The sequence below is a fragment of the Zootoca vivipara genome, chromosome 5 (genome assembly GCF_963506605.1).
Source record: "Zootoca vivipara chromosome 5, rZooViv1.1, whole genome shotgun sequence".
NCBI lineage: Eukaryota > Metazoa > Chordata > Lepidosauria > Squamata > Lacertidae > Zootoca > Zootoca vivipara.
Window position 1 is genome coordinate 29,821,327 of NC_083280.1, and position 26,681 is coordinate 29,848,007.

A 26,681-nucleotide genomic window follows, 5' to 3' on the forward strand; every position below is an offset into this window, starting at 1 on the left:
CAAACTTGCCCATTTTCCAAGGTCACATAATAGGACACAGGTCCACTAGCCCGGGTGATCACACCGGCCACCCACCGCGGACCTCGTGAATAGTTCCTCACCCAGACCAGATCTTCAGGGGCGAGATACCTTGTTGTGTCAGTCTCAGCCTGGGGGGTTGCTCTTGAATTACGGTTTGGCATTTTATCTGGGTGGACATAATCCAGCACCGTTACCAGTCTTCTACCTAAGAGCAGCTCGGCTGGCGACTTGCCCGTCGCAGTACACGGCGTCGCATGCTGCAAAAATAACATTCGCGCAATGCGAGCCGACCAGTTACCCTCCATTAAGCGCGCAATGGATTCTTTGGCTGTTCTTACCATGCGCTCAGCCTGCCCATTGGAGGATGGGTGAAAGGGCGCGGATGTGACCCCTCTTATAAAGTTATCAGCCAAGAATGCCCCGAATTCTTGGGATACAAAAGCTGCCCCATTATCTGATACAATGGTCTCAGGTAACCCGTGGGTAGCAAACAGCTGCCTCAACACCTTGATTACGGCAGCTGATGCCATGCTAGGGACCATCGCCACTTCTAACCATTTGGAATATGCATCAACGATAACCAAAAAGACCTTCCCTTGGAATGGCCCAGCAAAATCTATGTGCAGCCGGCTCCAGGGAGTCCTGGACTGCTCCCACCAGTGGACTGGTGCTCTGGCCACTTCTGGCCGCACCTCTTGGCATGCCTTGCATGTTCGTACCCATTGTTCTATGTTCTGGTCCATTCCAGGCCACCACACATAACATCGGGCTAGCGACTTCATCCTGACCATTCCCGGGTGTCCCATGTGAAGCGTCTCAAGAACCCTGTTTCTCAGTGGTGCTGGGATTATCACCCTATCTCCCCATAGGAGACAACCCTTATGCATGGACAATTCGTGCTGCCTTGTCGCATAAGGCCTGAATTTTTCTTCATGCGGACCACCTGGCCACCCCCTCCCCACCCAAGTGAGCACACGGGAGAGAACAGCATCTTTCCTAGTTTTCTCAGCTATATCCGTAGCTGTTACAGGAGCCCCCGGAAGTGTTTCTAGCATCATAATGTGCTCCGCCGGAGCAGGATCCTCATTGCTCCCGCCAGGAAGGGGCAATCGACTCAGCGCATCAGCATGGCACAACTGTTTCCCCGGCACATGGGTCAAGGTGTACTGGAACCCATTCAGGAATATTGACCAACGCAACATTCTGGGGGAGAGAATTTGTGGCGTTTGTTTGTTTGGGTTGAACAACCCTAACAGTGGTTTGTGGTCCGTTTCAATGGAGAAATGGCGACCGTACAAATAATCATAGAACCTTTTGATTCCGGACACAATAGCCAGTGCCTCTTTATCAATTTGAGCATAGTTGCGCTCTGTGGGCGACAACGTACGGGAATAGAAAGAGATGGGCTTTTCCGACCCATCCGGTTCCCTATGACTCAGCACAGCCCCCAGACCGTATTGAGAGGCATCACATGCCAGGACCAGCGGCTTTGACTCATCATAATGAGCAAGGACGCTCCTGCTACTCAGCATTCCTCGCAAGGAGTCAAAAGCCTTCTGCTGCTCCCGCCCCCATCGCCACACATTCTTTTTCTGCAATAGTCTATGTAATGGTTCAGCTACCGAAGCTTTCTGGGGTAAGAACGAATGATAAAAGTTAATAAGTCCCAGGAATGACTGCAACTCCGTCTTGTTCTGTGGTCGTGGTGCCTCGATGATGGCCTTAATCTTAGCATCTGTGGGGTGGATGCCTGATGCATCAATTTTAAACCCCAAGAAATCCACAGTTGGCACCCCAAAACTGCATTTTTCTTTTTTCAGTTGCAACCCCACCTCCTTGAACTTGAGCAACACTGCACGGACACGCGCAACCAGTTCCTGTGGGTCTTTTCCAGCAATCAAAACATCATCAAAAAATGGCAAGACCCCCGGCAGACCTCTTAACAGGCGTTCCATGAGCCCTTGAAAAATCCCTGGGGCCACACAAACTCCGAACTGTAATCTGTTAACTCTGAACGCCCCTTTATGTGTGACAATAGTCTGTGCTTCCGCTGATTGTGGGGTTACTGGCAGCTGTTGGTAAGCTTGTGCCAGGTCAATTTTGGCGAACACCTTGCCCCCAGCCAGTTTAGCCAACAGATGTGATACGACTGGAATGGGGCATGAGTTTCCCCTGAGTGCCTTATTGATAGTACATTTGTAATCTGCACATATCCTGACTTCCCCATTTGCTTTAAGGGGTGTGACGATTGGAGTCTCCCACTTAGCAGAGTCCACGGGTGAGAGAACTCCCTGCTTGACCAATTTATCCAGCTCTGCCTCGATCTTGGGTTGCAGTGCAAATGGCACTCGCCTTGGTTTGAGTCGGATTGGAGCCACCCCGGGGTCCAACTCGAAGTCAACTGGGGGCCCTTTATAACAACCCAGTTTTCCATTAAAGAGACCAGCAAATTCCTTGCATAATACCTCACTCATCTCAGGGCAGGTTTGGATTGAATTAAGCCCTGAGATACTCAGTCCCAGGGCAGGGAACCAGTCAGTGCCCAGGAGACTGGGGCGACTGCCCTTCGCAATCACCAGTTTGAGTACAGCCTGTTTGTCCCGGAACTGTACTCTCACGGCACACATTCCCATAACATGGATGCGACCAGCCCTCTTCTAATACACAGCCTACACCTATCTATCCAGGCCCTGAGATCTGCAGGGAAAGGTCTTCTGAAGCTCTGGCTAGTACCTGTGGTACATTGGGTGGCGGTTTGCTATAGGACCTTTTCTGATGTGCCAGCTATGGAATACCCTCTCATCAGAAATGCAGCTGGCATGAGTTTTGATGCCAGCTGAAAACAACTTCGCTGAGGTTCCGTATTGGCCTGAATATAAACCGTACCCAAATATAAGCTGCAACTTTAAAATTCAAGGGTAGGGAGGGAGGAAAAAAGACAATACCTAAACATAAACTGCTCCTTTAAAATTGCGCAGGCATTCACACCTGATCCGTTTTATCATATGTCTATTTCAGCAGTGATATCGTATTTGTAAGGTTGCGAATTTAAGCCTCACTTAAACTTTTCATGGTCGGAATTTGGAAAAAAAAAGTGAGGCTTATATTCAGGCCAATACGGTATTTCAGAACAGTTGATAAGTCGTCCATTTGTAACGGGGAACTCTTTTCTGCTGTTTGCTTGGTATGTATTACAATACTGGTCTTAATTTGTTACATTTTGTTTTATAATTTCAACAATAAGATTTATATGTATAAACCACCCTCATGATGATGTGCGGCATAGCGGTTTATTAGAAAATATATAAATAAAAATAGGGAAGGCTGGTAGCCGTGGAAGACTAATGTCGAGTATCAAGCTGAGGGTTGGTGCCCTATTGATTAGTTTACAGGTGTGTTTGACTTGATGCATAATGGCTTAGGATTGTTCAAAGCCCTCATTTCTTAAATGCATTGCTATCACTCTTAAGTAGGGTTGCCAGACTCAATAGAGGACAGGACTTCTGTGCCTTTAATTGCCCTGCTCTCTTTTGAGTCTGGAAACCTTAAAGAGAAACCAGAGAAAAGAGAGAAATTGTTTAATTTCCAAGTAAAGGGTCTGCTGGTTTCTCTTTAAGGTTTCCAGACTCAAAAGAGAGCAGGGCAATTAAAGGCACAGAAGTCCTGTCCTCTATTGAGTCTGGCAACCCTACTCTTAAGTATGAAATTGATGGCTAACATTCACATTTATCTTTGGAAATAGGAACTCCACACAGGTAGAAACAAAATTATATGCCATATATAACTGTGCGTGTACTCTTTGTGCTGTATCGTCATGGAATATAAAATACACAATTATTTCTATCGCTGAGTCCAGATACAGCTTGTTTAGCTTTCTTTTGTTCTTGAGGGTAAGATAGACTGACTGGGAGCAAATATGAACTTGCATCGCTTTGACATGTTGACCTAAATTAAATGATGCAGATATAATGGTGTTTAATGAATGCAGCTAGCTTACAAGCAGCAGCAGGAGAAAAACACCTCTTTTCTAACTGGAGACAACTGATACCAGCATGGATGTGAAGAAAGGAAAATTAAATCTGATCAACAAAGGAATGTTTTTGCTGGTTTTATTTGTTGCTCTGCCTGTTTAGGTTGACATTATTTCGAGTGTAGGTCTGTTACAGGGATGGCTTCCCACCATGACCAATGACCAGGGATGGTGGGTGTTGTAATCTGGCAACATCTGGAGGGTGACAGGTTAGGTTTAAATGTTTCTTGAAAGTAATTTCCCCTTCAAGTGGATTTCTCTCTATACTGCTAGTTATAACTACAGTGAACCTCAACTCTCCCACTGAATTCTTCCATACTTAATCTAGGACAAGAAAAAAGAAAGGATATGAATTTTATGAAAAAGCACATGCGAAAGGGTACTCAAAAACCTTTGGTTAACCTATTTGGTATGAGAAGACCTTATCTGAAATCTAAAAAGTACATGCTAACTGTAAATTTAAAACGTCAGGCCGAGTAATTTTTTAGTTACCTCAAGAACATTATTTTATCTTTTTTTTTAATTAAAACCTTCCCAGTGCCTGCTTACCCTTGATTATTTCCAGCAGTAAGGTAAAGGGACCCCTGACCATTAGGTCCAGTCGTGACCGACTCTGGGGTTGCGCGCTCATCTCGCATTATTGGCCGAGGGAGCTGGCATACAGCTTCCAGGTCATGTGGCCAGCATGACAAAGCTGCTTCTGGCAAACTAGAGCAGCACATGGAAACGCCGTTTACCTTCCCGCTGTAGCGGTTCCTATTTATCTACTTGCATTTTGACATGCTTTCGAACTGCTAGGTTGGCAGGAGCTGGGACCAAACAATGGGAGCTCACCCCGTCACAGGGATTCGAACCGCCGACCTTCTGATCAGCAAGCCCTAGGCTCAGTGGTTTAACCACAGCGCCACAGCAGTAGTCATGTGCATTGTTTATAACATCTCATTCTGCTGACCAGGAACCTTGGGTTGGATTGGGGGGTGGGACCATTTTATCAGGATCGGACCTACAGCAGGTGGCAAAGGATTAAAGTCCCTACCCCCCCCCCCGATTGGGGCCTCTGTACCTGCTATTTAACTTTTAAAAGCCATTTACATAATTGTTAATTGTATGAAGGGCATGAATTGTCATTTGCACTGGTGGATGTCCAAGTGAATATAGATGCCAATGATCTGAAATAAGTTTATGTTCTGCATACAACAGAGTCTGATAAACAAAGCAAAGGCAGTGGGACTTCAGAAGCTATTGAAAGTCTTATGCTAGCCACCGTTGCAGAAGAAGCATGACAATCAGATGGCTAAATTAAACATTATTAACTTTTGCTAAACAAAAAAATACTAAGCTAACACAAGCAAATGAGACATGAGTAAACTCATGATCAAATATGGAGTGAAAAAAGAAGCTATGAAAAGGATGGCTTATCATTTCCTCTCTCGGCATACGCTCTTATTGTTACTTTGTGTTCTGGCACCTACTTAAAGGGTCTGGATGGATTTCTGTTTCCACCCACCCTTGTTCTGGTGGGTTCAGTTTCATAAACACAGAATGTCTATCATCTGTGAAGGTGAAATTTAACGGCATTTTGCTTGTATGCATGCCAGTTGGTATGTAGGGATGGTGATGATTTTCTCAACAATTGAACTTGCACTTGAGCGGAACCCCATTAATTCAGTCTACAGTCAGAAGAATAGGGTGGGTCTTGGTGTGTGAGAGTGAGTGAAGTGTCAAAGGCCAGGGTAAAGAATTATAGAGTTGGAAAGGACCCTGAGGATTATCTAGTTCAACTCCCTTGCAATGCAGCTGTCAAGAGATATGTCTTCAGCAGCTGCACTTCTGTAGGGAAGGAATTGCACAGCTTAGGACAGTGATGGGCAATCTTTTGAGCTTGGTGTGTCAAAATTCGCCAAAAAACTGAGCATAACTCAGGTGGTGTGTCACTTCAAGAAAAAAATCATAATTTTTGTTATTTATAGTTTAAATAACAAAAATGTATAATTGTAACTGTATTTAATAAACCAAAAACTAATTATTTAACTTATTTTTTTAAAAAAATATTCAAAAAGGGGAAAAAATAAGGCAAAACCCAGAGGTCTTTCCCAGTGGGACTCTGGGCTCAGGCCTTCCTCCACCGGGTCTGCCGCTGGGGAGGTGGGCTCGGGTTGGGCCTGTGCCTCCTCGTGGCCCTCTTCAGCCCACCTCTCCCCTCACTCCCACTCCTTGAGAGGAGGTTTAAAATGCATTGGGGTTGACCCCCTCTTCCCCTTGTGGCTGTGTGTGTGTGTGTGTGTGTGTGTGTGTGTGTGTGTGTGTGCTCACTGCGGTCTCCTGCTTCAGTCTCCCAGATTTTTAACAGCTTCCCGGTTTTGTTCCACCCAGCCTTCTACCACAGTATTTTAATTATTATTATTATTATTATTATTATTATTATTATTATTATTATTATTATTAAGAAAAAGGGGGAAGGTGGAGGGAAAAGGCTCCCCTCTCAAAAACAGTCAGACAAGCAGGTTTCAGTTTAAAGACAGGCCAGCCACTCTCTGTGGCAGCTCCTAAGCTGGTGATGGTGAACCTGTGACACGTGGCGGGAAATGGTTATCTTTGCACTAGCTAGTGACACCATCATGTCACGTGGAGTTGACAGAAATGAAACTTGGGCTGGATGGCATTTATAAGATGGAACTGACTTCTTATGATATAACCCCTCTCACCAACCTCTACTAGTTCTGACTCTGAAAACTGGTACAGTGGTACCTCGGTTTACAAACACAATTGGTTCCGGAAGTCTGTGCTTATCCTGAAGCGTACTTAAGCTGAAGCGAACTTTCCTATTGAAAGTAATCGAATGTGGATTAATCTGTTCCAGACGGTCCGTGAAGTACTTAAACTGAAGTGTACTTAACCTGAAGCAAACTTTCCCATTGAAAATAATGGAAAGTGGATTAATCTGTTCCAGACGGGTCTGCGGAGTACTCAACCTGAAGCGTACTTAACCCGAGTTATGAATGTAATTGGTTCCGGAAGTCCGTACTTAACCTGAAGTGAACTTTCCCATTGAAAGTAATAGAAAGTGGATTAATCCATTCCAGACAGGTCCGTGGAGTACTTAAACTGAAAATACTCAAACCGAGGCGTACTTAAACCGAGGTATGACTGTACTGCAGAGCTGTCAGATGTACAATTGAGACTCTGAAGTAGAAACTGTCAACAGCCAGCAAAGTACCCTAATTTGCAGAGGAGTTTGTCCCTGTTTCCCCTAAATATGCAATAGGATGTAAACATTTCCCATCCACTGGCTACTTAAGTAATTTTTAGCAAAAAAAATTTTTTTTAAATGTAACCATACAAACATACGCAAAGTAGGCAAAGCATACATAATCTCACCTCAAAATAATGTCAAAATACTGGGGTATACAAGCAAATGGAAAAGAAGACTATATTCAAAAATAATAATTTCTGGGTATTAGAAAAGCAGGTGTGAAAGATTTTATTCTGAAAAGATCACAGCCACAACATTTTTGTGCTTCAAGAATATGCAGCAAATAATATTTAATCATAGAGTTCGAACCTGGAAGTGATCTAGTCCTTCTGTGGAGAACATGTCAGACAGCAATGCATTTTATGTTTAAATGAGAATTACCGGTACATTGTGGATTCCAGTTGTTGGGAATCAAAACTGAGAAAAGTAGTTTTACACTCTTGTCTATGGGTTTTCCATATGCAACTGGTTGGGCGCTGCAAGAACTGGATGTTGGCCTAGAGGTAGGTAAATCACATTCAATTAAAACTATTTTGAAATAAGATTTTAATGGCTGGAATTTAGACCAGAACTCTGATTCTGAAATAGTTTGTCCCAATAATAAAATAGCATTTGTATTTACACCCCCTTTTTGAGGTGTGTGTGTCTTTTTTTATATATATAATTTGTTTCTGCCTATAATTGCCAGTGCTTCATCTCTACTTAAACCTCATGTGTTGATGTTCGGCTCCCTTAAACAGCACATTCTCTACCAACTCGACCTCCTTAAGTGAACCATTGCCTGTTGTCAAACCTTGTCTTGTCTTGTCTTGTCTTTTCTTGTCTGTGTTTCTGCTGCTTAACCTACATTTCATCTAGTTAGAAGAAAAACCATGTCTCTCAATGTGTGTGGCACATTTTTGATGTGATTTGTGTCACAGTGTCAAATTGTGTTATTCACTGTGAAATAAGAAATCAGTCCTGTTAGAATGATAGTGTTTAATTTTCAATGGTTCTATCTTCAGAAATGTATATGTGTACAATGAAGAAGGTGGCTAAAAGACGAAGAGGTTATCTGCAAACCTCACCCAGTTATTAGGGATGCTTGAGGAACCCATTCTTTGTGAATTCTGATTTGAATTGGCTTGATCTGCCCTTCCTTACTAATCTGTGGATCAGAACACAGCTTATCTTGCAGATTTTTTATCTTTTCTGAATTTTGTGATGCAGTTCTCAGCTTAATATAGCAAAAATGCATATATATCAAAATGTAGCATAAATTGCATTTAGAAATTTGTATTTTGTGAGAAAATAGGATCAAAAATATGTATTTAGATTCAAAATTTCAAGCAGGGTTGTTTTTTTTGGGGGGGGGCAGAATCACATTTTAATGTGGGAGAGAGAGAGAGAGTAGATGTATGTAATTTACGTGACACTGAGATGGCCATGAACAAACTGAACCGTCAAGCCCTAAATTGAATTTAGTTTAGGTATAGAGACTTCTGATAATTAAACTGAATGTGACTGACTTCTGAGTAAACATGTTTAGGATTACAGAGCAAGTTCTATTAAATTCCAACTAATTAAGTTCTCTCTTTATTTGACAGGCACATTTATTTAAAAGTTATCATAGACACAAGCTGACTCCCCAGTTGTGTTACATTGATTTATTTTACATAGTCAACTGAGACAATTTTTCACAGATTAATTCATACTCTGCATACGCTGTACATTTCAAGTATTATATACGTTACCTTAGTATTAATTACCACAATCCCATATGATAGAATAGTATTATTATCACCTTGTGGTGATATTTAGGACTGAGGCCAGATTTGGAAAAGGCACTTGCTTTCTCTCACACTTAAGCACTATGATCTTTTAGGTCTTAGTGAATTAATATAACTGAAATCAATTGGATTTTTCTTGCATATACTTTCCCCCTACCCATTAATCTTAAGTACATAAAGATGCTATCCAGAGTAAACCCATTCAAATTAATGGATCTAACTTAATCATGTCCTTTAATTTCAGTGGCTCTGCTCTGAGTAAACCTTAATTGAATGGCACACACTCATATGAATCCTATCCCATTCTCAGCTTTCTGATGAAGTATGGTTACTTTGAAAGCCTTTGCAGGGAGGACAAGAGAAACAACGCATGTTAAAGCAAGATACAAAAACAAAGCCAGCTCAAAACAAAACATGGCAGTGATGCCGGAGAACAGCAAAGGTTAGGTTTTCCTGCTAGGTGACTGAGTGACTTTAGATAGCTCGATAGGAAGTTGTTGCTGCTTTGAGGTGGCATGTTACTTTCTCAGAAATGTTCTTGCCATGTGATCTTTCCACTGTCTGCAAATGCTGTGACTCACTTGCTACTGTGAGGAAGAACAATTGACTTATGAAGGTGAAAGCATACTGTTGTGAGTTTGGGGGATTCCATTGTTGAATTAGCCGGACAAGGGCCACAATGCCCATATGTACAGGTCTTTAGTATAAGAAAGGAAGTTGCTCTGTGCCAGAGGGCAAATGAGTGCCCCCCCTCCCTCAACTGGCTGGTTTAGTTGAACCAAAGAATGGTTCTTGTTGATGTTGCTTACTTAATGTTTTACTTTTTATAAAAAATAGGTACCGTGTTTCTCATATTATAAGACATGTCTTATATTTATTTTTTCCTCAAAAAAACACACTATGGCTAATTTTCAAGGGATGTCTTATTTTTTTCCTCCTCCTCCTGCTGCGGCCGGCATTGCTGCTGCGCCTATCACTATGTCTTATTTTCGGGGTATGGCTTATATTCCTTGAATGCTTAAAAATCCTGCTATGGCTTATTTTATGGGTATGTCTTAAAATATGAGAAACAGGGTATTCTCTAAGCATTCTGCCTTTAAACAATAAATAAATATTATCAGCAACCGCCAGGGGCGTAGGAAAGGGGGCGATAGGGGCGCTCTGCCCCGGGCAGCACAATCCCAAGGGCGCCATTGCGGCTGCCCCCACCTGCGCTGGGTGCCCCGCCCCTGCAGGTGGCAGTCCCCGCCCCAGAATACGCACCACACCCCTACGGGCTACGAACCACACCCCCAGAACGCGTGTCACGCCCCTACAGGCAGTGCATCATGACCCCAGAACGCGTGCCACGACCCTACGGGCGGCGCGCCATGCCCCCAGTGCGCCAGCCCCGCCACTGCCTGCTCTCCGCCCCCGGTGCCGGAGCATGAAGCTCCGCCACTAGCAACCGCATCAGAAGCAAACTTGGAAGAGAGAGGGGGAAAGGAGAGTGACAAACTATGTATCACAATGGCTTCAGATTTGCAAACTCATGCTTTATGCAGCTATTCCAACAGTTGGGGAAATGACTGTTTGGGGGTAGGGGTACTTCCCAATATCTGGGGAGCACTGCATGGGTGTACCCAGGAACAAATCTAGGGGGGGGGCAAGCTATGGTCATCCAGGTTGTGACATTTCAGCACGGAAAAGGCGAATGAAACAAAAAAATTATTATATATAATTATAGCAGTGTTTTATTACAGTAGTTATACGGTAGTTATTACAATTATTTGCTTGATTTTTAAAAAATTTCTAGTCTAATTACATGTCTTATACTAATATCATTTTTCTTGGGTTTGAAGAAAATGTTGAGGTTTGTTTGGTGCGGCCTTTTTACGTACCTGGACTAAACAAACCGGCAGTTGTGTGGTATAGTAATGCATATACAGTCCTGCCACCATGTACACTGGTTAAAGCAGAATACTGTGCTACACAAACTCTTCACCGGGAACAAAACTGAATTCAATAACCACATCTTTTAAAGATGTAGGAAAATTAAGGAGTACTCTCACCGGAGGAGAGTATGGTAGGGTGCCCCTCTTTCCCTCAGAAAATGTTGAAGATTATGGTGTTAAGCGACCCTCAAGCTACCCGCCCGGTCGTCTGCTCCTGGTGGTCATCTAGTCCCACACCCTGTAATGCAAGAACATGCACCTATCCCATATGGGGATTGGGCCTGCAAAAATTTGGCTTTATCAGCACTACTATCCTGCCAACCAATAATATGCAGCTTGCCCAAATGGGGATTGAACCTGCATCATAGGGGTTATCAGCACTATTATCCTGTCAACCCAGGAATAGTACCTCAAAGTTTTGATGGGACCCTGGGGGTCATCTAATAGCACTTGGCATTAATAGCATTACTATTCTGCCCAGAAAAGTACCTCAGAGATCGAGGGGTCCTAGTGGCCATCTAGTCCAACCCCCTGTAATGTAGGCTCTCCCATATGGGGATTGAACCTACAAGCTTCATAAAGAAGATTCCCAATCCTACCTAGAGATGCCAGGGACCTTCTGCATGCAAAACAGGCTATATTCACTGTGGTACAGCTCTAAGATTAGGTTAAGTAATTAGGCCAAAGGTCATTTAGTAATCTCGACAATTTACTGGAGATTTGAAGAATATAATTTATTATTGATAGAATTTTATTTATTTATTTTCTATATTAAATATTTATTATTATTATTTTATTATCATTCTTACTACTACTACTATTACTACTACTGATTATTATAGAGCATTATTTACTCTTTATGCAAGGCAAGCATAAACTAGCAGCTATGAGAGTAAAATAATCAAGCAACAATAACAAAAGCAAAACAATGTAACTAGGATTAGAGTGATTTAGCTGCTGGCTAGAAAGGGACTTAGAGGGAACCTTTACGATGCAAAAACCAACAGAGGTGACCCAGCAATCCTTCCCTGTCCCAGGGAATGGTCCACACTGTCAGTAGTATGGGCAGGAGTCAGGCTCTGGGGCCTGTAGTGCTTTGCAGGACTGGGGCATGCCTCAACTTGTGCTGGAGAAGCAAGGCGTGGCCACACAGGTGAAGTCCTCAGCTTGTGCTGGAGAGGCAAGGAGTAATCACCCAGGTGAGGCCACTTGAGATCTCACTGCACCTGGTGGCAGGAGCTGGGAGGGATAAAAGCCCAGCATTTCCCTTCAGTTCTTTGCCACAGCAACGCTTTCCCTGCCTGGTTGCATCTGGCCTCCTGCTCCTTGGACCCTCGCCTTGTCGTCGCCTTGCTCCTCAACCCTTGGACCTTCGCCTTGCTTCTTGTTCCTTGGACCTTCGCCTTGCTTCTTGTTCCTTGAGCCTTCGCCTTGCTCCTTGCTCCTGGGACCCTTGCTTTGCCTTCGCCTTGCTCCTCGACCCTTGGACCTTCGCCTTGCTTCTTGTTCCTTGATCCTTCGCCTTGCTCCTTGGACCTTTGCTTCGCCTTCGCCTTGCTCTTGCCCCGTGGACCTTCGCCTTGCTTCTTGTTCCTGGACCCTCGCTTTGCCTTCGCCTTGCTTCGTGCCCCGTGGACCTTCGCCTCTGCCTTCGACCCTGCTTCTTCAGCACCATCTTGCCTCTGGTCCTGACGCCTGCTGACCGGACCGTGACACACACTGAGGATGAACACTGCAACTCCGCTCTCCACTGCCGGCTGTTTTTTTTGCTGCGCAGGAGCTTCCCCCCCTTTTTTTGCTTCTCTAGGGAGGGGCAGCTGCCCCCTCCTGCCCCATGCTGGGTACGCCCATGGAGCACTGGTGTGGAGCTTTGCTGCTGCCTGGGCTATCTGCCTGTAATACTGATGATCCATTGTTCAAGGCAAGACTAAGTCCAAATGCTCACTCCCTTGACCTTCTCTCCTTTAGCTTGGATAAAGTGGTAATCTGGAATTAAAAAATCCTAGTTTTTTTAAAGGCCAAAGAAAGTTCAGTAGGCATAGCTGCAATCTGGGAAGCTACTTACTTAAAATATTTCAGGGTGATCTAGCTGCCTTTCAAGGGTTACTCCCTAGAGGGTGCCATATGCTTACTAATTTCCTGCAGTTCCTCATTTGTCTGTTTGCTAACAGTGGTATCTTGAAGAAATTATGTCACTCTTTAACTGAGAGATATTGTGATTCTCTGTCTGTCTGATGCAAGAGGTGTTTTTTCTCTCAAATGGATGCTGCTCCCCTTTCTAAAGAATGAAGTGTCTGTACACGACAACAACAACAGCAACACATTCACCCTCATCAACAACAACTATATCTGCCCACCATTTGTAATAAGACAGTTCAGAATTACCTTTACATTGATTTCTCTCTTGATCAATTTCTTTTGGCTCCTGTGCTGTGACACATTTTCACTTCAATACTAAAAAAGTTGGTCTTACGCTGTGCAGATTTTAAATTACTTTGTGTTTATCATACTCAAGTTTGCTTTTTCATTGCAGAGAGTAAGCGGGGTGCCGCGGGAATCTGTAATTGGTCCTGTTCCAATTTATGTATTTATCACTGACTGCTAGATATTCATAGTTAACTACCGCTTCTGTTTGCTCATTCCGTAAGTGCTCTGCTTCTTGAACAGTTCCTTTTGTCTCATCTGATCCAGCTTCTATTTTGTGTCACTTTATTGCACTAGATGGACCATTTCTCACAATGATAATGGTGGTTCTTATCCTTTCCCCCTGGGCTGTGAATGTGCTTTGAGTTTTCTTTCATTTGCATGTGTCTGTAACATAGCAGGAGTAGCTAGCTGCAACATATAGCAATGAATATCATATATTTTAAAAGTGGTCTCAAAGCACATTCAGAGTGCTGCAGATCTCATTCTCAGCACTGCAAATCACCTGTCTTGGCCTCTAGTTCTTAGGAGTCATCAACACACAAGAATACGTGAGAGCCAATGTGGTGCAGTGGTTGGGAGAGTATTAGTCTAGGACTTGGGAGACCAGGGTTCAAATACCCACTCAGCCATGAAGCTCACTGGGTGACCTGGGCTCAGTCACTGCCTCTCAGCCTAACCTACTGGACAAGTTACAGGTAGGAAGCCGTGTTGGTCTGAGTCGAAGCAAAATAAAAAAAAATCCTTCAGTAGCACCTTAAAGACCAACTAAGTTTTTATTTTGGTATGAGCTTTCGTGTGCATTCACACTTCTTCAGATACACTTTCTGTTTCAGTGTATCTGAAGAAGTGTGCATGCACAGGAAAGCTCATACAAAAATAAAAACTTAGTTGGTCTTTAAGGTACTACTGAAGGAATTTTTTTTATTCTACTGGACAAGGTTGATGTGAACATTAGATGAGGAGGGGGCAATGGTGAAATATAAATGCAATAAATAAATAAATAAATAAGATGCAATCCAGCAAATGCAAAAATGTTAGCTGTGGCATTGAGAACAATGAGATAGGATGAATCTATGAGTAACCGATTTGAATAAAGGTGATTTTAATAGGTGTTTTTCCTTGGTGATTTGATATAGCAATTTAGATGTATTGCTTTACAGATGAATGGAGCTCATACAACTTAAGCATAAAGACTTTGGCCATACTGCCAATTGATTGATTGATTGATTGATTATTTCAATTTACATCTTGCCTTTCATCACTCGTGTGATCCCTGGCTAAGTAATTTCAATCAAAAAAGCTATACCAAAATATAAAATGTGCACTCTACAAAAATAAATTCTGTCAACGGTCAGAAATGATATGAACAGAATCTGCCCGAAAGCAAGAGAAGTTGAAGAGATCTAACTTTGAAATAAGACCGCAGGCCTTATTATATGGGCCTTTCCCATGAAATCAGCTAGAGAGGGTGACAGTTTTGAAAGGGAAAAAAAGTTTGGTGGTTCAAGCCAAGCAGCTGATCTGCTGTGCTGACAGGTTGTCTTCCTCTGTTCAGCCCAGAACACTTCTTCTGGCATGGAGGTGGTAGAGTTTGAGACTCTTAATCTCAGGGTTGTGGGTTTGAGCTCCACAACCTCCTGCATTGCAGGAGGTTGAACTGGATGATCCTTGTAGTTACTTCCAATGCTACAGTTCTATGATTCTGTTTCCCCCAATCTTCTTTTTATCAGACTGAATATGCCCAACACCTTCAACTTTTTGACATATGACTTGCCTGCCACAGTGCTGATCATCATTTTGCACTCCTCTGCATCCCTTCCAGGTGGCCTACTTCCTTCTTAAAGTGTGATGCCCCAGAACTGTACACCGTAGTCTGAACAGCATGTGCCAAGATGCATCTGGGTGAAAGGATCATTTTACCTTTTGGGTAATAACCTGGTTCGTTCCAGATGTTTTGGACTACTGTGGCCAGCATCCCTGAGCATTGGCCATGTTGGCCAGAGCTGAAAATAATTGTTGTCCAATTAGGACTACCTGGATGACACCAGGTTGAGGAAGCCTTCCATAGATTGTCATCTGGGCCCTTCCAGATCTCCAAATCTAGTTTATACATTGCTGTCTGTATAAAGATAATTTTGTAAGATACCCAGTAAATAAATGTCTGGTTAACAGTAAATAAGTGGAGTTGCTGCTCTTCTTTTCTGCAACCCATTTGGTCTACAGTTGCCTTAGTTTGAAGCACAAAACTCCTCTGGCTTTTCACTCACACATCAGGGAGACCAAGATGATAAAGGGTCTGAAATACGAACCTTATGAGGAATGGTTGAGGGAGTTGTATATGTTTAGCCTAGATAAGAGGAGACTGAGGGGAGCTATGGTAGCCATCTTCAAATACCTGAAGGGCTGTCTAATGGAAGACTGAGCAAGTTTGTTGTCTCCTGTTCCAGAGGGAACAACCCAAATCAATGGCTTCAATTTACAAGAAATGAGTTTCCAACTAAACTTCAGGAAGAACTTTTTGATAGTAAGAGCTGTTCAAACAGTGGAATGGACTTCCTCGGGAGGTGGTGAACTCTCTTTCCTTGGAGATTTTTAAGCAAAGGTTGGATGGCCATCTGTCATGGATGCTTTAGTTGAGATTCCTGCATTGCAGGAGGTTGGAGTATGATGCCCAGGACCCATTCCAACTCTACAATTCTATGAATTACAAAGAGTTTGTCTTGTTCGCCTGGGGTAGATTTTGTTCTCTTTACACTTCTTTATAGCGATTATAAGCCACAGCTGCTTTCCTAGCCGTATATTGAGCAACTCTTCTGTGTCTCCTTATTAAAGTATTTAAAGAGAATGGACCTGACCCAGGACTGTTCAATTCTGTGGGAATTTTCCTCCACTAGTTTTTTAAAGGGATTTGGAAAAGAATTGTCTGGCATCCAGTTGCATGGTGAAATTGGGCCTTGTTGCCATAGAAACCAAACTCCAAGCACTCCAGTATGATATGAGTAAAATAACAGCAGCAGCCTGTCATGCCAGGGGCATTAATATTGCCCAAGGCCATGCAGCATACACTAGAAGAGCAAACTACATACACCATAATGGAAGTGAGTCAAACCCAGAATGGTGCTATTAAGACCAGAAACGATAAGTATTTTAGTCTCATATATCCCAAAAGTGTCAGCTTCATCCTAATGCACAGAAGGAAAGTAATGAAAAGACATTTTCAAGAGGCAGTGAGGCATCCCATTTTGAAGCAGGAATCACTGTGTTGCTGCAAGTGTATTTGCAGAAATGAAACTGCTAAGCATAAAAAGTATGCCTTGGACTTTTCTAACGTGTAACTTTCCTGTGCACCAGATCATGATTCAAGGGAAGGAGTTATCTAGTGGGGGGGGGGGGAAGCAAAGCGTTTCCTGAAAGGATGCTAACAAAACTCAAGGCGGATAGATGCAAATGCTGTTTACTATGCCTGTGTGTCTCTCATATATGCACACATGACAGAATAGATCAAAGTACTGCAATCAGTTCGCTCTTGATACAAGCAAAGAGAAACATTTGGCAGTGGGCAGGAGACTTTTTTTTTTTAAGCAAGCCATTTAATGGCCCTGGTAAATGTTTTCATTTAAATGCTGCCATATTGTGACAGATTACTGAGCAATTAAATCCTAATCAACCCCTGTGTAAAATGGTTCCGGAGAACAGTGTTAGTAGCGCCATTCTCTTTTTAAACAATCCATTCCATGAAACAGCCGTTCCAAAGATTACATCAACAGGAATTACAGGCTTACTCAAGTCCCCATGAAAGTGAATGGCAAGGCTCCCACTGCCTATAAAAGCAGCAGGGCCCTGTGTGTGTGTGCACACCGGCATGTGTGTAGACAGAAACAATGCTTAAAAAGTGAAGACAGATGTGACTGCAGATGCAGCAGAAAGCTAGTAAGAAAATAAGCCTGGAAACAAGAATGTTGTTCCTTCTGAAAACATCTTCCTTGCAACTCTCGCAGCTCTCTTCATTTGTGAGAAACGAGGCTTAGTGCCAACTTCCCCTGAAGTACTCTTACCTCACACAACTGTACCATTAAGATCTTGATATTTATCCAAACGGGGTCGTGTGGTTTCTAAGTACCTCTTTTTAGCAGCTTTCTCAATTACTTCTCTGCCAGCAGTTGGAATACTAAGTTGTTAACTGCTCAAACCCTGCTTCTTTCTTTGCATTAATTATTAGCAATAAAACATTTACAAATGCTTCCCGGTTGGTTACCTTGCTTTTTTCCTTTTTCTTTTAAGGAGTGGTGGTGGCTGGGGGGTGGCTAGCGGGGGGGGGGGAGATAATCTGTGCTTAGTTCCTTGGAAGTGAGCCCTCCTAGAAAGATTTGCCACACACAAGCTGCCTCTGCCAGTATAAAAAAATGCCACAGTCTGCAGAAGTGTTTGTGTGGGATCACTCAGAAAAAAACTAGTCTTGAAAAGCATTTCATAGCTAAACAGTGGTGTTTTTCATGAAGCCATTGATGTTCGGGCATGAGTTGTGCAACCCATTTATTGTTGTTATGTTGCGTCCCCCCCATCCTGTTTTAATACTTTGACATGTTAATTTCATTTGAGAAAATGAAACACTTTCATCCAAAGGTACCAGCCATTGTGCCTCAATGAAGCAGAAGCTGGATTTTATTTTTCATCCTTAATAAAGCAATACAGCAAAGTATTTCATTTTTAGTCATCACTGTTTAATCCTCCTTGTGGTTGTCATTGCTGATTTTCCTCTGTGTGATTGTTAACAGGCATTTAAATGAGTCTTGCCAGATTTTTTTTTAAACAGCTGGTTTATACTTTTCAGCTCTCTGAATCTGGGATCAGGAGAAGGAGGAGGATTATTGCTAAAGGGAAAGGGGGAAAAATTGTTCTGTGTTTTCAGAAACAGTTGTCGCAACAACAAAAAAGGACCTTAATACTCTGTGTGTGTGTGTCTCTCTCTCTGTGTTATGTTGTTTCAGTGGATCAAATCTTTCCTATATCTGCATCCAAGCTATTTGGTTGTGATCAGATGATTGCAGCTCAAGGAAATGATTGGAGCGAGCTGGCTGGCTGCAGCTGCACTGTAGGCTGTTTTCAGGGACAAGGAGCTACTGTCTTTCAAACATAGCATAAACATAGAAGTTATTTTGTAGGCTTCAGGATGCAGCTATGGGCTGTGCTGCCAGCATTGTTCTGCTTCAAGCCTTTCGTTCAGTGGTACAGAGGAACTGTGCACATATTTGTAGAAGACGGCAAGAGGAATTGTCACATGAAATCCTGCCTCTGGATAGTGATGATGAAATGAGCAGACCCAGAACTCTCATCATAATGGTACCGTATACTCTTTGCATACAGTGACAGCTGAGAGGGGTTTTTTAAAGGACAATTGTTTTGTGATTTCTTGACTTGTGATAGAGAGTGGGGGAGAGGAGGAGAAAAAGAGCATTTGCTAACGTGCTTGAAACTCTGTAAAACCCTCTAATTGAAATTCTGCCTGTTACCTAACAGAGTGCAATTTCCACTTCTCTGCTGCTGAAACTAGGAAAGGTCTGTATGCAATAGAGAAAAGGGCATTTTGCTATCTGACAGGATTTGTTTCTGCATTTTGTTCTAGTTGCTGCAAACAGCATCGTTTTATTTTGACTATAATTTGTTTTGAATTCTATAGTGTTTCTGTCATCTTCCTTCAAAACTTCTGCCTCAGTGGTATAGACACAGCCGTATTATAGAGCAAAGTGATTTCCTAGCACCTTCCCATAGTTCCTCACAACCAATTGTTGCAAATGATTCCTTTTAGCCTTCAAGGTTTTTGTTGTTGTTACGTAGTTAGTTTTCTTACGGGAGCTAGAGATTTTTTTTTACCCTGCCAGTAGGCTTTTCCACATTAAGAGTGACTTATTAGATTATGAATGAATACAAGAGATCTCTCCATATATTTATTTTGTTTTGGTTGAAAAGAATCGTGGTGACTTGGGCTCAGAGATGTACCTGCAATTTAAACTAGATATGTTGTTTGTGCTAGAATTGGCTTTTTCAAGCAGAAGATTTAAGAGTAAGAACATGATGGAATGAGACCACCCTCCCACCCCCCTTTCCATTCCCCAAAACACTCCAACTGAATTACTTATTTTTTTTTCTGATGAGGGTATAAAACAAGAATGGTCTTGATTGTTTAGTTATCAGCATTTTATTTCCAGTTACCATGACCACAGCACAGTGTTTTCAGATGCACTAGTACATTGCAAAGTCTCAAGGCAGGTATGATATTGCCTTGTGTTAATATTGCTCAGTTCTACATGTTATGCACATCATTCCCACAGGGTAAATAATCGGTCAATATCATTTAGCTTCCTGCAGCACACTGCACCTGAGAAGATAGTCCTGGATGCTGCTCCATAGTAAAGAGCCTCTTAATCATTCATAGACATTCAGATATAAGGAATGTAAAGGGGGGAAAGTGTGATTTTAGTCCCATACCCATTTCTTATGACACGTCTGCGTGGTTCACATTGGATATCAGCACATTCTGTCCCTGCAGAATACATGTTCAGCTTTCACTTGTGTTCTGCCAGTCTAGACAGCTGACATGGACTATTGTGGGACAAGTTGGACTGTGCAATCTCTGTGACTGACTCCCTGTTTTAACAAAGCATATCCCAGGTATCTTCTAAGTATCATCCAGATATTACTATTAGCACCATTGTTAGCATGATTGCCTTAAGAAGGATTTCTCTTTAAGGACCGCAGTGGTCTGTCTTTGCAAGTTTCAAAATTTCACCTTCTTTTGATCTGTTTTTAATTGATTTATTATAGATATATTTATGCCGGGATGGTTTAACTAAGGTGAATTAATTCCCAGGATGGTTTGCATTAGGGTGAAAATAAACAATACAAATCCAGATTATCACAGTGTACACAAAAACTAAAAGGCAGCAAGATCTTAAGGTAAAGGGAGCCCTGGCCATTAGGTCCTGACGTGACTGACTCTGGGGTTGTGGCACTCTTCTCGCGTTATTGGCTGAGGGAGCTGGCATACAGCTTCCAGGTCATGTGGCCAGCATGACAAAGCCGCTTCTGGCGAACCAGAGCAGCACATGGAAATGCTGTTTACTTTCCCGCTGTAGCGGTACCTATTTATCTACTTGCACTTTGACGTGCTTTCGAACTGCTAGGTTGGCAGGAGCTGGGACTGAGTAACGGGAGCTCACTCCATCGCGGGGATTCGAACCGCCGACCTTTTGATCAGCAAGCCCTAGGCTCTGTGGTTTAACCCACCGCACCACCTGTATCCCTTTAGCAAGAGCTTAGAAGCCAGATAAATATGATCAGTAGGACTAAAATTATGTGCAAAAGGTTTGGAGAAACTAAAGTGCATTATCATGGCACCAGAAGGGGAAAAAGATGGAATTCTTTGGGAAGCGCATTCCCTGATTGAGATGCCATGGTTGAGAAGGCCTTCTGAGAAAGCAAATTTCACCAATAACAAAATTTGGCCTCCATTCAGGGCTTATCTTCTTTCTTAATGACATACATCACAGGTGAGCTTCCTGAGCAGAAATTCTAAAACACAGGTATTACACTGAAATAGTGCACATGAACAACCTACGTATTGCTTTCACATTCTTACATGGAAAGCATTTTACAATGCAAGTGTTTGGCCAGAAAATAGATACTATTACAGGTTTGGGGGTGCAATGGCACCCATAACTGCTAGAGTTAGTGAATGTTAGAATTGAATAAATTGTAGAATTTAGATAATATCGAAGGGAAGATGCCAGGGTCTCAGCTGAGATAGAACTTGTTAAGAATGGCAAAGGGTGCTGGAAGCAAGTCAGTGGAAACCATCAACTAGGCAAGACGTTGCCAAGGTCATGGTGGCAGGCAGTGCAGCAAGAAAAAGGTGCTGTCTTACACTAGGTTTGGTTAGCACAACCCTGGGTGAGCATCTGGAACCCCTGGAATATCATGTAGCCATTCAGCAGAGATTTGGGTGGCATGTAACTATGTCTTGAAACAATGTACTTGGCTGAGCATACATTGAGGTTGGTGGGTATGCCTTCCCTAGAGAGCTGTGAAATTCAACCACAGAGCTACTTACTTGTGACAAAATGTGGTATTTTGTGAATGGTTAAAGGCACATGAGGAGCTCTCAACCAATGTATGCACAGATTGTCCGTTTTCATTGACATCAGCTGAAAAGTTATTATTAATGTGGAAGCATTGTATAATAGAACACTTTTTCATAGAATTCCTTCCTTGCTTAGAATAAAAATACATAGCTGCCAAGTTTTCCCTTTTCTCGTGAGGAAGCCTATTCAGCATAATGGAATTTCCCTTAAAAAGGGGGAGAACTTGGCAGCTATGAAAATAGAAATGCAAACCCATCTAAAACCAGTGAAAGGAATGTGACACAACAGTTCCCAACATCTCCTCCCCACCTGGAAGCTCTTATGTCTTTAAAGCAGCTGGATGAATTACATATATTAACCTTTCCCCATTACTTTGGCTGCATAGGAGTGGGTTGTGGGGGCACTCAATATATGTTGATGACAGGAGTAAGCCAGCAGTAAATCACACTGAGGAAGTTGGAGTTAACTCTTTATTAGCAAAAACAGGATCTGCATAGGAGTGTCAGGCCTAATGAGCTGAGCAACTCATCTCCAGTAAGTCTTGCCTCCATGATGCAGTTGCTGAGACTGAAGGTCCTTGCCTCCCCACAGGGTTTTCCCCAAACAATCTGAGATTATGCCTGCATGAAGTTAACTTCGCCACCCTTTTCATGCCTCTCCTGGCTCTGGCAGACCAGGGTGGGGGGAGTTTGTCGCAGCAGGAGGGGGGACACACCCATGCCTCTTCACCAGCCAGACTCATCTCTGCCTCTTGACCTCCATCTCCTGCTTCAGCTTCTGCCTCCGGTTCTGGATTTTCCCCTGCCACAGACTCTCCCATCTCCCAGCCTGTTACCTCTTCAGCTTCCAACACCTCCTCCTCCCAGTCTTCTTCCTCTTCTCCTTCTGACCCTCATTGTTGTCCCACCACCATTCTCTGGACTCTGAGCCTTCTTCCTTTGGGGGTTCCCCAGCTGGTTCCTCCCACCATTCCTCTTTTTCCAACCAGTCCATGGCAGTTGATCATGCAACTGTTTAAAGTCACAGGAGCCTTGCAAATAATAATAATATGAGGTATTGACTTCTATAGAATTTGTATAGTACCCTTTGTGTAATTGCATAGCCTCATATCAGTACTTCAGTGAATATAGCCTTTCCCTGTTTTTACAAGCTCAGTCAGTTCCTTCTCATTGAGTTCAGAGTCCATAAGAAGCAATCTAAAAATAAGTTTGATAAATTTCTGTTTCCTGTAGAACAGAGAAATTTACAAAAGAACCTGAAGTATTTGTTCTTTCTAAAAGATGGGGTAGTAAACAGGATTTTGTGCCTTGTTCAGCAAATACACCCAAATATTGTGAAACTGAGTGGGCTGTGAATTTGGACAGCCATTTGAGACTGCCATCAGAGGCTACTTGTGTGATTTGGTTGTGTGTGTGTGTGTGTGTGTGTGTGTTGTGTTTCAGTTCCTTCATTAGATTCTTTGAGAATAAGATCAGTTGTTTAATAGATTATTGTGTTTTATTCTTCTGTTGGAAGCCGTCCAGAGTGGCTGGGGAGACCCGGCCAGATTTGCGGGGTATAAATAATAAGTTATTATTATTATTATTATTATTATGGATGGAATTATCAAGCAGACACCTAAATAGCTACACCTGATTAAAATTTAAATGGTTGAACCACGGTAAGGCTTACTATTATTTGTTAGAGGGCTTCATCCAAAGACCTCAAAGTTGCTACATTTAGTCAGACATTGTATGCTGTATCATCTGAGAGAGACAGTGATTTTCCAATTTGGTTGCTTTCTAGCATACTCAGAAGTTTTTATGCATAATAATATTTATTAATTATTAAAGTTGATGTATTTATTGATTGGTTTTTTATAATGCATCCATCACTGAGATGCTCCAGGTGGATGTACCTAAAACACTAGTACAGCAACACTATGTACATCCTAGAACAATTTCCAATCAATGAGTAGCCACTCGGATGCCAGCTCCAAATACTGCTTTGTGTTCTCTCCAACATTTTCTAATCACAAATAAACATATGACTTTGTGCAGGAGACTTAGCATTAGGTCAGAGTGATTGTGAGTAGTTGGATCAGCTGAGAAGATATTAGGCTTCCTACTTTTCAGCACTGGAATATGAAGGGATGCTCTATTTCTAACCTGTGTGGTTCTTTTCTCCCCATAAAAGTCAATTGTCTTATAACAGGAAACAAGATTTCCACTGGGAAAGGTCTGTAGCAATGTATGTTACCTTGTCTAAAGTGAAGAGTTGCCTAGGTACTTGAAGCCATTGTACGTCCCAGTCTTCTGTGTTGCTCTAAAGCAGGCATCCCCAAACTGCGACCCTCCAGATGTTTTGGCCTACAACTCCCATGATCCCTAGCTAACAGGACCAGTGGTCAGGGATGATGCGAATTGTAGTCCAAAACATCTGGAGGGCCGTAGTTTGGGGATGCCTGCTCTAAAGAATATGCAACCTAATGGAGGCACTTAGGAGGATTACAGGAGTGTTACTGGTAGTTAATAGGAGGTAGTAGGAAGTCATGAGTTAGACCAGGGATAGGCAGTTTGGTGCTCTCCAGACATGGTTGGACTAATGCCAGCCAGTATAGCCAATTGTTAGTGAAGATGGGACAACCTGCTCTTGCTAGGCAAAGACCTGAAAACAACCAGGGCGGTCGCCAGATTCTGTGCCCAAATATGCAGACACAGACTTTCTTCCAAGCCCGTCTGATATTTTCCTCAATGGCACCCCGAGCGAGCTAGGCTCAGCTTTCTGCAGCCACTATTTTAAGGCTTAAACTTTTAGCACTGTTATATAATTAATAATTTTCTTTTAAATCTTGTTCAAAGCAACTTTTATACGTTATGCTCCCAGAAACTGTTTTTCAAATGGATCCGTTTTATTTTTATTTTATTTTTATTTTATTTTACTTCTAAGAGCTGGTCCTCGACCATAATAATAAATAAATACAGTAGTGAAGATGGGAGTTGAGGGCCAAAAAATATCAGGCCACCATGTTGGCTACCCCTAAGTTAGACTGAAGGTTCCTATGTCAGAAAATGTTACGCGAAGCAATCACAGGCTGAGCCTTGTACAGCCATATACTGCCAGGCTTCTGTTTAGACGACATAGTGATATAAAAGAAATAGATAGGTGCTGTCTGTATCTGAGAATTAACGACTACAGCCAAGGCACATGTGTGTGTGTGTGTGTGTGTGTGTGTGTGCCGTTGTGTGTGAAGCATTATATGATTTTTATGAATGAAATTTTTTAGTAGTATCAAAATTATCCACTCAGCTATAGCATCATGAAATTATCTCATTCAGATTGACTGAAATTACTCATGTGACTATTCCAGGGCTAGAAATAAGCAGGTATGGAAGGCACACATGTGTATGCAAAGCTGAAGAAGCAACACCCAAGGAAACAATTATATTGAACAGGACTGGGAAAAGGTGATTTTTTGGGGGGTTGGGGTTGGGTGGGAACAAAGTTATTGGTTGGGATGAGACATTTCAATGAGAGCAGAAACTGCCAGTTTTGGAGTAAAACCCAAAAAGTGGCCGGTATCCAATGCAGCCCTAGAATAAACATAGAAAGACAGTGTTAGGCTAGCTTTGTATTTAAGGACTCACCTGGTTAATGCAGCTAAGTGAGCAGGCTGGTAGAGAAGGAACGGATTAATCCATCTCTCCTCTGATAGCCCACTTGGGCTGGCTACACATTACCACTTACTCCGGCTCCAGCATGTCTATGTTTCCATGTGAGGCAAGGAGAGCAGTGATTCTCCTCTTCCGCTGCCAGCATGGAAAGAAAACCTATTAGCCTCAGTGAAGCCTACTCCCAGCTTTTTCTCTTTTTTTTTTTTTTGCAGGCTAGTAACATTATTTTTTTGTCTTTGCAAAAATAGAAGTCGAGAGGTGAGAAATAGGAAGGCAAGAACAAAATAAAGATTGTGCTTTACTTAGTTTACTCTCAGATTGAGCTTAAATAAAAATGAGAAAGAGGGGGAGAGAGAGAGATAGAATCCACAAATGTGGCTTTGGTCCCGATTCAAGCCAGTTATAAACAGGTAAAGCTAAAGTTGGTGTCACATAGTTTTAGGCAGATGCAGAGAGGCTAATTTTACTTTTAATCTGTTCTCAGCTAAAAAGCTGCACCAGACATGTTTGTTTTTCAGCTGCAACCCATTTGCTTGGGTTGTCAAGTAAGCTGGACTTGTTCTTGAGTGTATATTTGTCTGGTTCCAGCTCAGTGCAGTTAATATGGATAGGTGTAAACATACTTAGAAGCTGTCTCCAGGACTCTGGCTAGCAGCAAAAGTCTGTGAACTCGGTGTTGGAAGCAAATAGGCACTTCTTCAAGAGAGGCACTGATTGAGGAACAGACCCATAAAGCAGAGAGACGAGATGAGGAAGTCAGCCAAGCAAAAGAAAATGCCAGAAATGAAGAGCTTCATGGGGAAACTTTTGTTGTTTAGTCGTTTAGTCGTGTCCGACTCTTCGTGACCCCATGGACCATAGCACGCCAGGCACTCCTGTCTTGCACTGCCTCGCGCAGTTTGGTCAAACTCATGTTCGTAGCTTCGAGAACATGGGGAAACTAGAGGGAGAATAAAGCAGAAAGATCAAGAGGCAGAGTCAGTATAAGAGTTCAGGGAAGGAGAAGCCAAATGTAAAATGCCCCAATTAAATTGGCACACTGCTATTGAAAAGAGAGTTTATTATAATCCGCTTTCTAACCACTGTCTCTCATTGGTCTATCTTAATACCTAAATTTCTTATTTCCTTATTATGATGATTAGCCTGAAATTTCTTTTCTGCAGTCCTCATCCTGCTTGAAAATTCTTCCATGTTGTGCATTTAACTACCATCTTACCTTACTTCAGGGATTAACATTTAATGAAACCTGAATGGAGAGTGATTAAGCTGTTTTTTGGCACAGACTCCAGAGCAGATCTTCCCATCAAGCAATCAGCACTCGCTGTGCTTTCTTATGGGTTGCATGTCCTTCTGCGAGGGTGGAGTAAACTCCACTGACATCATCAGCATCACCCTTTGGAGCCTGAATTCTTGCAGCTGGACTCAACTTCGTGGAGCCTGGCAGATTTAGTCACTG

At 42.6% G+C, this 26,681-nt stretch overlaps 1 protein-coding gene across 7 annotated transcripts in view; it reads left to right on the top strand.

Annotated features, from left to right (window-relative positions):
- DOCK10 (dedicator of cytokinesis 10) overlaps positions 1-26,681 on the top strand; it is a 186,802-nt gene that overhangs the window by 13,570 nt on the left and 146,551 nt on the right. For 6 of the 7 annotated variants that reach the window (XM_035132548.2, XM_035132555.2, XM_035132550.2 and 3 more), the window contains exon 1: positions 18,105-18,774. The exons of the other annotated variant lie outside the window; for it this stretch is intronic. In XM_035132548.2, coding sequence (XP_034988439.2) covers positions 18,613-18,774 — 162 coding nt within the window. In that variant the 5' untranslated portion in view covers positions 18,105-18,612. Of the gene's footprint in view, positions 1-18,104; positions 18,775-26,681 lie in introns of those variants that run through there. 7 annotated transcript variants of the gene reach the window in all.